The 12427-nt window shown below is 47.2% G+C and overlaps 1 protein-coding gene across 1 annotated transcript; it reads right to left on the reverse strand.

Annotated features, from left to right (window-relative positions):
* Positions 1–3117: 3117 nt before the first annotated feature.
* On the reverse strand, positions 3118–11629 carry LOC139410551 (iron-sulfur cluster assembly 1 homolog, mitochondrial). The gene is made up of 4 exons (XM_071155830.1): positions 11489–11629; positions 10022–10075; positions 7517–7622; positions 3118–5706 (listed from the first exon to the last, which is right to left on the reverse strand). Exons 1-4 carry the CDS (start codon positions 11570–11572, stop codon positions 5558–5560), a joined length of 393 nt encoding a protein of 130 aa, XP_071011931.1. The 5' UTR covers positions 11573–11629; the 3' UTR covers positions 3118–5557.
* Between the last annotated feature and the right edge of the window lie 798 nt (positions 11630–12427).

Consider the following 12427-nt stretch of genomic DNA (forward strand, 5'->3'; position numbering starts at 1 on the left):
AGGGTCAGTTAATACCATACTATATACAGGGTCAGTTAATACCACACTATATACAGGGTCAGTTAATACCATACTATATACAGGGTCAGTTAATACCATACTATATACAGGGTCAGGTTAATACCATACTATATTCAGGGTCAGTTAATACCATACTATATACAGGGTCAGTTAATACCATACTATATACAGGGTCAGTTAATACCATACTATATACAGGGTCAGTCAATACCATACTATATACAGGGTCAGTCAATACCATACTATATACAGGGTCAGTTAATACCATACTATATACAGGGTCAGTTAATACCATACTATATACAGGGTCAGGTTAATACCATACTATATACAGGGTCAGTTAATACCATACTATATACAGGGTCAGTTAATACCATACTATATACAGGGTCAGTTAATACCATACTATATACAGGGTCAGTCAATACCATACTATATACAGGGTCAGTCAATACCATACTATATACAGGGTCAGTCAATACCATACTATATACAGGGTCAGTTAATACCATACTATATACAGGGTCAGTTAATACCATACTATATACAGGGTCAGTTAATACCATACTATATACAGGGTCAGTTAATACCATACTATATACAGGGTCAGTTAATACCATACTATATACAGGGTCAGTTAATACCATACTATACAGGGTCAGTTAGTACCTACTATATACAGTGACAGTAGTTACAGTATATACATGGCCAGTTCCAGGGTCAGTAGTTATATGTACGGTCAGTTACTGTAGTGGTAGATATGTCTATAGGTTACTGGAGTGGTAGATATGTCTACAGGTTACTGGAGGGGTAGATATGTCTATAGGTTACTGGAGGGGTAGATATGTCTACAGGTTTCTGGAGTGGTAGATATGTCGAAAGGTTACTGGAGGGGTAGATATGTCTATAGGTTACTGGAGGGGTAGATATGTCTATAGGTTGCTGGAGGGGTAGATATGTCTACAGGTTACTGGAGTGGTAGATATGTCTATAGGTTACTGGAGGGGTAGATATGTCTATAGGTTACTGGAGGGGTAGATATGTCTATAGGTTACTGGAGTGGTAGATATGTCTATAGGTTACTGGAGGGGTAGATATGTCTATAGGTTACTGGAGGGGTAGATATGTCTACAGGTTACTGGAGTGGAAGTGGTAGATATGTCTACAGGTTACTGGAGGGGTAGATATGTCTATAGGTTACTGGAGGGGTAGATATGTCTACAGGTTACTGGAGTGGTAGATATGTCTACAGGTTTCTGGAGTGGTAGATATGTCTATAGGTTTCTGGAGTGGTAGATATGTCTACAGGTTACTGGAGGGGTAGATATGTCTACAGGTTACTGTAGTGGTAGATATGTCTACAGGTTACTGGAGTGGTAGATATGTCTATAGGTTTCTGGAGTGGTAGATATGTCTACAGGTTACTGGAGTGGTAGATATGTCTATAGGTTTCTGGAGTGGTAGATATGTCTACAGGTTTCTGGAGTGGTAGATATGTCTATAGGTTTCTGGAGTGGTAGATATGTCTACAGGTTACTGGAGTGGTAGATATGTCTATAGGTTTCTGGAGTGGTAGATATGTCTACAGGTTTCTGGAGTGGTAGATATGTCTATAGGTTTCTGGAGTGGTAGATATGTCTACAGGTTACTGGAGGGGTAGATATGTCTACAGGTTTCTGGAGTGGTAGATATGTATATAGGTTACTGTAGTGGTAGATATGTCTACAGTTTACTGGAGTGGTAGATATGTCTACAGGTTTCTGGAGTGGTAGATATGTCAGCATTCCCAGCATTCCTCATACCAGCAGCATCTCTCTCCCCCTCCAGCAGCCCTAATACCAGCAGCATACCACCCTGCATCTCACCCTCCAGCAGCCCTAATACCAGCAGGATACCACCCTGCATCTCTCCCCCTCCAGCAGCCCTAATACCAGCAGCATACCACCCTGCATCTTGCCCTCCAGCAGCCCTAATACCAGCAGGGTACCACCCTGCATCTCTCTCCCTACAGCAGCCCTAATACCAGCAGCATACCACCCTGCATCTCTCCCTCCAGCAGCCCTAATACCAGCATCATACCACCCTGCATCTCTCCCTCCCTCCTGCAGCCCTAATACCAGCATAATACCACCCTGCATCTCTCCCTCCAGCAGCCCTAATACCAGCATCATACCACCCTGCATCTTTCCCTCCAGCAGCCCTAATACCAGCATCATACCACCCTGCATCTCTCCCTCCAGCATCATACCACCCTGCATCTCTCCCTCCAGCAGCCCTAATACCAGCATCATACCACCCTGCATCTCTCTCTCCCTCCAGCAGCCCTAATACCAGCATCATACCACCCTCCAGCAGCCCTAATACCAGCATCATACCACCATGCATCTCTCTCTCCCTCCAGCAGCCCTAATACCAGCAGCATACCACCCTGCATCTCTCCCTCCAGCAGCCCTAATACCAGCAGCATACCACCCTGCATCTCTCCCTCCAGCATCATACCACCCTGCATCTCTCCCTCCAGCAGCCCTAATACCAGCATCATACCACCCTGCATCTCTCTCTCCCTCCAGCAGCCCTAATACCAGCAGCATACCACCCTGCATCTCTCCCTCCAGCAGCCCTAATACCAGCAGCATACCACCCTGCATCTCTCCCTCCAGCAGCCCTAATACCAGCAGCATACCACCCTGCATCCCACTGCTGGCTTGCTTCTTAAGCTAAGCAGGGTTGGTCCTGTTCGGACCTTGGATGGGAGACCAGATGTGGCTGGAAGAGGTATTGGAGCAGGAATAGCCCAGTGCCCCATGGCAGGGACTGGGGACATTGCCCTGTGTAGGGTGCCGTTTTTCGGATGGGACGTTAAAACGGGTGTCTTGAATCTCTATGGTCACTAAAGATCCCATGGTGTTTATTGTAAGTGTAGGGGTGTTAACCCTGGTGTCCTGACTAAATTACCAACCTGTCACCTAATCATCCCCAGCTTCCAAATGGTTCATTCATCCCCTATCCTCTCCCCTGTAACTATTCCCCCAGGCTGTTGCTGTAAATGAGAATGTGTTGTCAGCCAACTGACCTGGTTAAAAGAAGACAAAACACTTTATATTTCCTATTTATTCTAGTCGAGACACATCACACCAACTGTACATAGACGTATTGCACTAGTTACATACATGTCAAACACGTGTTCTGGCATGGAGCAGAACGAACCCTCTGTGGGTGAGGAATATGGTTTTGTGCGTTTATACAGTTTACAGGGTTTTGTACATTCTTATTCACACACACACACACACACACACACACACACACACACACAACCAAGTAAAACTAAAATAATTTACAAACTGCAAAAACAGTCGGTCGGGAACTCTTCAACCCCAGGGGTGTATTCAGTAAGGTGAAACGTTCTCAGCGTTGCAGACAGAAATGTAACAAATAGAGCAGACATTACTCTACTGTATATTCTTCTATGATTGAAAGACAAATCATACATGTTCTATAAAACACATTTCTATCAGATTGTTGTGTAAATGTTGCACCCGACTGACCCCCCCCCCCCCCGCATCATGTGGATGGATAACTATTTCCTGTGCTGCGTTCCATTGGCTAACCAACATTTCCTGTGCTGCGTTCCATTGGCTAACCAACATTTCCTTTGCTGTCTACTGTATTTTCAGCCTAGCTGTCCAAGTCTTCTGGGTACTGATACAGTATAGCCTGTCAGAACCCTGGTGTGTCTATGTGCTCTTTAGTCTAAGAAGAGGGCAGACAGGACTTCAGGGGGAAGTCTATTGCTCAGTGTTTAGCTACAAGGTCTAAGGAGGGTCCACCATGCTTCAAGGCCCACAGCTTTACTGTCCTGCTCTCCACTTCTTTATTCACCTCACAGGCCTCTGGCTAGGGAAGAGATGGGCTGTGGGAGAGAGAGAGAGAGGGAGAGGGAGGGAGGGAGAGAGGGAGAGGGGGAGAGAGAGGGAGAGATGGGCTGTGGGAGAGAGAGAGAGGGAGAGGGAGGGAGGGAGAGAGGGAGAGAGGGAGAGGGGGAGAGAGAGGGAGAGATGGGCTGTGGGAGAGAGAGAGAGAGGGAGAGGGAGGGAGGGAGAGGGGGAGAGAGAGGGAGAGATGGGCTGTGGGAGAGAGAGAGAGGGAGAGGGAGGGAGGGAGAGAGGGAGAGGGGGAGAGAGAGGGAGAGGGAGGGAGGCGGGGAAGAGATGGGCTGTGGGAGAGAGAGAGAGGGAGAGGGAGGGAGGCGGGGAAGAGATGGGCTGTGGGAGAGAGAGAGAGGGAGAGGGAGGGAGAGAGGGAGAGGGGGAGAGAGAGGGAGAGATGGGCTGTGGGAGAGAGAGAGAGGGAGAGGGAGGGAGGGAGAGAGGGAGAGGGGGAGAGAGAGGGAGAGGGAGGGAGGCGGGGAAGAGATGGGCTGTGGGAGAGAGAGAGAGGGAGAGGGAGGGAGGCGGGGAAGAGATGGGCTGTGGGAGAGAGAGAGAGGGAGAGGAAGGGAGGCGGGGAAGAGATGGGCTGTGGGAGAGAGAGAGGGAGAGGGAGGGAGGCGGGGAAGAGATGGGCTGTGGGAGAGAGAGAGGGAGGGAGGCGGGGAAGAGATGGGCTGTGGGAGAGAGAGAGAGAGAGGGGGGAGGCGGGGAAGAGACGGGCTGTGAGAGAGAGAGGGAGGCGGGGAAGAGACGGGCTGTGAGAGAGAGAGGGAGGCGGGGAAGAGATGGGCTGTGAGAGAGAGAGGGAGGCGGGGAAGAGACGGGCTGTGAGAGAGAGAGGGAGGCGGGGAAGAGATGGGCTGTGAGAGAGAGAGAGGGAGGCGGGGAAGAGACGGGCTGTGAGAGAGAGAGAGAGAGAGGGAGAGGGGGAGGCAGGGAAGAGACGGGCTGTGAGAGGGAGAGAGAGGGAGGCGGGAAGAGACGGGCTGTGAGAGAGAGGGAGGCGGGGAAGAGCGTGGCTGTGAGAGAGAGGGAGGGAGGCGGGGTTGGGCGGTGTGTGTTGGGAGGCCACCACAGCAGGAAGCCTTGTCAGATGTTGAAGCCCTCTCCACAGCAGGAAGCCCTGTCAGATGTTGAAGCCCTCTCCACAGCAGGAAGCCCTCTCAGATGTTGAAGCCCTCTCCACAGCAGGAAGCCTTGTCAGATGTTGAAGCCCTCTCCACAGCAGGAAGCCCTCTCAGATGTTGAAGCCCTCTCCACAGCAGGAAGCCCTGTCAGATGTTGAAGCCCTCTCCACAGCAGGAAGCCCTGTCAGATGTTGAAGCTCTCTCCACAGCAGGAAGCCCTGTCAGATGTTGAAGCCCTCTCCACAGCAGGAAGCCCTGTCAGATGTTGAAGCCCTCTCCACAGCAGGAAGCCCTGTCAGATGTTGAAGCCCTCTCCACAGCAGGAAGCCCTGTCAGATGTTGAAGCTCTCTCCACAGCAGGAAGCCCTGTCAGATGTTGAAGCTCTCTCCACAGCAGGAAGCCCTGTCAGATGTTGAAGCCCTCTCCACAGCAGGAAGCCCTGTCAGATGTTGAAGCCCTCTCCACAGCAGGAAGCCCTGTCAGATGTTGAAGCTCTCTCCACAGCCACAGGTGCCCTTGATGTTGGGGTTGTTGAAGACAAACTCACTGGACAGCTTGGACTCCACGAAGTCCATCTCTGTCCCCAGCAGAGTGAGCTGGGCCTTCTTCTCTATAAATACACGGACACCTGCAGGACCATCCAATCCCATCATTCAGTATTATACACCACCCAACATTATACACCATCCAACATTATACACCATCCAACATTATACACCACCCAACATTATACACCATCCAACATTATACACCATCCAACATTATACACCATCCAACCCCACCCACCACTCCGTATTATACACCATCCAACCCCACCACTCAGTATTATACACCACCCAACATTATACACCACCCAACCCCACCACTCAGTATTATACACCATCCAACCCCACCACTCAGTATTATACACCACCCAACATTATACACCACCCAACCCCACCCACCACTACGCATTATACACCACCCAACATTATACACCATCCAACCCCACCACCCAACATTATACACCATCCAACCCCACCCACCACTCCGTATTATACACCATCCAACCACATCACCCAACATTATACACCATCCAACCCCACCCACCACTCTGTATTATACACCATCCAACCCCACCCACCACTCTGTATTATACACCATCCAACCCCACCACCCAACATTATACACCATCCAACCCCACCCACCACTCTGTATTATACACCATCCAACCCCACCCACCACTCTGTATTATACACCATCCAACCCCACCACCCAACATTATACACCATCCAACCCCACCCACCACTCTGTATTATACACCATCCAACCCCACCATCCAACCCCACCCACCACTCTGTATTATACACCATCCAACCCCACCCACCACTCTGTATTATACACCATCCAACCCCACATTATACACCACCCAACCCCACCCACCACTCAGTATTATACACCATCCAACCCCACATTATACACCACCCAACCCCACCCACCACTCAGTATTATACACCATCCAACCCCACCACTCAGTATTAAACACACAATATCACTTAACACATATGGAGTGATTTCAGAGCAAACAGAAATTGTATTTTAATTCCATAATATTTGGTATTAAGAATGAATTCTAATTAATTTGAATTTGTTGTGGTTCCTTATCATTAGGGACTGGTGAACCCCTCTTGTAGGGGCTGGAAACCTATTCTAATTGTTAGGGTTATTTTGGAGAGCAATATCTCTGAAATGGTACGACCAACAGAGACCAAACTTACACGTGGTGCAACCCGGCCCAACGGTGGCGCTACAAACTTGATAGATCAGCCATTTTGAAAATAGTGTAAATTCTTCCAACATTTTTAAACAGCATCTCCTCAACATTTTTAAACAGCATCTCCTCAGACACTGCTAAATGGATTTCTCAGAAACTTGGTGTACAGCATCTATACACAAATATCTTTAAATGCATAATAAATTAAATTGATATCGTAAACGTCATGGCTAGTGTGAGCCAATGAAGTTGAGTGAGTTTGGGCCTGACGTCAAGTCACTCTTGGAGGGAATAGAGCCCCTTGCTGGCCATGTATCACAATACACTACAATGTTTGCACCAGTCCACAACCAGACCAAGGACCAGTGTACCCAGTCCGCAACCAGACCAAGGACCCGTGTACCCAGTCCACAACCAGACCAAGGACCAGTTTAAATGGCAAAAAATAAGATCCAATTTGAGCATTAAAAATGCAAAAATATTGAATACATGTATTATTCTCACTGAAATCACTCCATATACATATCTCTTAATACATATCATGTTTTGAAAAAAAAAATTCAACATTACATTGGGGAGATGTTGATGGTAAAGTTACACAATTCAACGACAGACAATCAATTACATACATCATTCTGAGGAAAACATTTCAGTGATAAGGAAGGAAGACGATAACGTTGCTCACCATCCTGCAGCACCTCCTCATCAGCCTGATCCTTCTGCTTGGTGAAGTCCAGAGTGTAGGTCATACCGTTACAGCCCCGTGTCCTCACACCCACCTTCAGACCAATCTGGAACACAAACACCATTATCTCCTCAGGGGGATAGAGGAGGGTTACATATAATCTCAGGGGGATAGAGGGGGGGTTACATTATCTCAGGGGGATAGAGGAGGGTTACATATTATCTCAGGGGGATAGAGGAGGGTTACATATTATCTCAGGGGGATTAGAGGAGGGTTACATATTATCTCAGGGGGATAGAGGAGGGTTACATATTAACTCAGGGGGATAGAGGGGGGTTACATATAATCTCAGGGGGATAGAGGGGGGGTTACATTATCTCAGGGGGATAGAGGAGGGTTACATATTATCTCAGGGGGATAGAGGGGGGGTTACATTATCTCAGGGGGATAGAGGAGGGTTACATATTATCTCAGGGGGATAGAGGAGGGTTACATATTATCTCAGGGGGATAGAGGGGGGGTTACATTATCTCAGGGGGATAGAGGAGGGTTACATATTATCTCAGGGGGATAGAGGAGGGTTACATATTATCTCAGGGGGATTAGAGGAGGGTTACATATTATCTCAGGGGGATAGAGGAGGGTTACATGTTAACTCAGGGGGATAGAGGGGGGTTACATATAATCTCAGGGGGATAGAGGGGGGGTTACATTATCTCAGGGGGATAGAGGAGGGTTACATATTATCTCAGGGGGATAGAGGAGGGTTACATATTATCTCAGGGGGATAGAGGGGGGGTTACATTATCTCAGGGGGATAGAGGAGGGTTACATATTATCTCAGGGGGATAGAGGAGGGTTACATATTATCTCAGGGGGATTAGAGGAGGGTTACATATTATCTCAGGGGGATAGAGGGGGGGTTACCTTATCTCAGGGGGATAGAGGAGGGTTACATATTATCTCAGGGGGATAGAGGAGGGTTACATATTATCTCAGGGGGATAGAGGGGGGGTTACATTATCTCAGGGGGATAGAGGAGGGTTACATATTATCTCAGGGGGATAGAGGAGGGTTACATATTATCTCAGGGGGATTAGAGGAGGGTTACATATTATCTCAGGGGGATAGAGGGTTACATATTATCTCCTCGGGGGGATAGAGGAGGGTTACATATTATCTCCTCAGGGGGATAGAGGAGGGTTACATATTATCTCCTCAGGGGGATAGAGGAGGGTTACATATTATCTCAGGGGGATAGAGGGGGGTTACATATAATCTCAGGGGGATAGAGGGGGGGTTACATTATCTCAGGGGGATAGAGGAGGGTTACATATTATCTCAGGGGGATAGAGGAGGGTTACATATTATCTCAGGGGGATAGAGGGGGGGTTACATTATCTCAGGGGGATAGAGGAGGGTTACATATTATCTCAGGGGGATAGAGGAGGGTTACATATTATCTCAGGGGGATTAGAGGAGGGTTACATATTATCTCAGGGGGATAGAGGGGGGGTTACCTTATCTCAGGGGGATAGAGGAGGGTTACATATTATCTCAGGGGGATAGAGGAGGGTTACATATTATCTCAGGGGGATAGAGGGGGGGTTACATTATCTCAGGGGGATAGAGGAGGGTTACATATTATCTCAGGGGGATAGAGGAGGGTTACATATTATCTCAGGGGGATTAGAGGAGGGTTACATATTATCTCAGGGGGATAGAGGGTTACATATTATCTCCTCGGGGGGATAGAGGAGGGTTACATATTATCTCCTCAGGGGGATAGAGGGTTACATATTATCTCCTCAGGGGGATAGAGGAGGGTTACATATTATCTCAGGGGGATAGAGGGGGGTTACATTATCTCAGGGGGATAGAGGAGGGTTACATATTATCTCAGGGGGATAGAGGAGGGTTACATATTATCTCAGGGGGATTAGAGGAGGGTTACATATTATCTCAGGGGGATAGAGGAGGGTTACATATTATCTCCCGGGGGGATAGAGGAGGGTTACATATTATCTCCTCAGGGGGATAGAGGAGGGTTACATATTATCTCCTCAGGGGGATAGAGGAGGGTTACATATTATCTCAGGGGGATAGAGGGGGGTTACATATTATCTCAGGGGGATAGAGGAGGGTTACATATTATCTCAGGGGGATAGAGGAGGGTTACATATTATCTCAGGGGGATAGAGGAGGGTTACATATTATCTCAGGGGGATAGAGGAGGGTTACATATTATCTCAGGGGGATAGAGGAGGGTTACATATTATCTCAGGGGGATAGAGGAGGGTTACATATTATCTCAGGGGGATAGAGGAGGGTTACATATTATCTCAGGGGGATAGAGGAGGGTTACATATTATCTCAGGGGGATAGAGGAGGGTTACATATTATCTCAGGGGGATAGAGGAGGGTTACATATTATCTCAGGGGGATAGAGGAGGGTTACATATTATCTCAGGGGGATAGAGGAGGGTAAGTTAGAAGGATACTTACATATTCTGGCTTGTTCTCCAGGAGGGTCCGGATCCTATTCACAGCAGGAGGAGTCTGGAAGAACAAACAGAGGAAAGGAGTTGATGATCATTCACAACAGTTATGACAGTGCAGTCAATGGCAGTCTTCCAGCAGCGTACCACCCTGCATCCCACCGCTGGCATTAACCAGCAGCATACCACCCTGCATCCCACCGCTGGCTTTAACCAGCAGCATACCACCCTGCATCCCACCGCTGGCTTTAACCAGCAGCATACCACCCTGCATCCCCACCGCTGGCTTTAACCAGAGACATACCCCAAGCGACTTACAGCTGTAATCGCAGCAAAAGGTGGCGCTACAAAGTATTAACTTAAGGGGGCTGAATAATTTTGCACGCCCAATTTTCAGTTTTTGATTTGTTAAAAAAGTTTGAAATATCCAATAAATGTCGTTCCACTTCATGATTGTGTCCCACTTGTTGTTGATTCTTCACAAAAAAATACAGTTTTATATCTTTATGTTTGAAGCCTGAAATGTGGCAAAAGGTCGCAAAGTTCAAGGGGGCCGAATACTTTCGCAAGGCACTGTATCACCGTAAATGCTGCACGGCCAATGCAAACACCGGATTGACCAAGCAGCGGTTTTACCCGCGAATTTAAAAACCTACCCACATTTGGCAGGTGGCAAGTGTTATTAATTTTAGGCCCTGGTCAATGACCAGAACATGTGTAACTTTTGAAAGGTAGGCGCAAGCCATCTCTGGCACCGTGGGTCACCACAACGTGTACCCAGGCGAATAGTGATATCGCTCACTAAGTAGCATAACCATGTTAATATGAAATTACCGGAGGTAAATCTTCAAGGTTAATCTCATTGCCAGCATAGTGAAGATGGCATTGTTAATCAGAACAGTGGTCTGGGAATAGAACTTCCTGAAGGCGAGTTGGTGCTCAAAACAACAGAAACTGGCAGGGTGAAAAATGCACTAAAATGAGGCCTGGGTTTTTCGGCGATTACATAAACTAAAGGCAAGCAGATTGGACACAGTAATATTATGAAAGTGGGCTCCATGGCGGATGCAATATACTAATTTTAATCAGATGTATTTATTTTTTAGAAATGTCCAGTCTACCAGTAAATTATACCAAAAAAGATTTGATTATATCACAACATATCTGTAACTAGCTAAAGCTAGTGTATTCCTAATCGTTAACGATATTAGCTAGTTTAGCTAACTCTCACACGCAACTCAATCACTGTTCGTCAAAATCATTAGGAAACATGCATACCACACGTTATGAGATTCACCAGAGAACAACGACATCTTTAAAACTACAGACAACAACAACTGGGACCCCCGTTAGCCGGAGCGGCGTAACATTAGCTAGCTAGCTCACTTTAATGTACCTTCGGAGCTAGCGGTCATACCACAAACCGTCAGTTTAGAGAAGAAAATAGCAATGTCGAATACTTCTACACACTTACCAGAGTTAAAGCAGCTCTTGTAGCTAATATCTTTCTTTTACTGACAGCTCTGACCGTCGCTCTCGCCACCATTGAGGCAGACATGTTCAGCAGTCAACAGAAACATTAAATGTAGCCCCGTTAGCTAACATGAAAACACCTGTCTGCGCATGCGTGCCAAAGGGGCCGATATCAGATACAGAGCCACGATAGGAGGATTTTTATTAGTTGACAGGCAGTTCAGCCAATAGACAAAGTACAGTTATGAAACCTCCAAAAACATGAGCAACACAACAGAGACACAAGGTCATTTAAAACCATAACATTGTAGTACCTACCCCCTTTTATGTATGTAGCTACACCGAGTGAATAACAGTCTCAGCAGAAATGCTGCTTGAGTACAAACTGTACAAGCACTGGGGGCTGCCAGTATACAATTTGAGGAGGCTACATAGAAATGAGATTCAACCTAAAATTGAGTCATTCCAAAAGAAAGCCAGTGTGAGGGTTTATTTTCTAAACTAATGACAGAAAGATATTAACCCCCCAAAATATCTGGACATTAATTCACTTTAATGAACATTAGCATTAGCCCAGGGCAGGGGGGCAGGGGGGCAGACCTTCACATTACAGCAAACAGTCTCACCAATCCAAGGCACTGGCCATGAAACGCATCATACAAACAAAAGCATATTTCCCGTTTTCCATCAACCCCCCACACCACCCCAAATACTTCACCGATGTATGCAGAACCCCAAATCAACCCTCAGCCCGATCCCATTTCCAGTGTTCGAGAGTGTAGAGTGATAAGGATAATTAATTTGGTACGCATAAGCAATATAAGTGGAATTTAATGTTTCACCATATTACTACAGCTGTCCAATCCTCTCAGATCTACACACATGGGAGTTAGTGGTCCATTTAGGTACAGGCAACCCCAGGCAACCCCAGGCAACCCCA

This window comes from Oncorhynchus clarkii, chromosome 6 (genome assembly GCF_045791955.1).
Source record: "Oncorhynchus clarkii lewisi isolate Uvic-CL-2024 chromosome 6, UVic_Ocla_1.0, whole genome shotgun sequence".
Taxonomy (NCBI): Eukaryota; Metazoa; Chordata; class Actinopteri; order Salmoniformes; family Salmonidae; genus Oncorhynchus; species Oncorhynchus clarkii.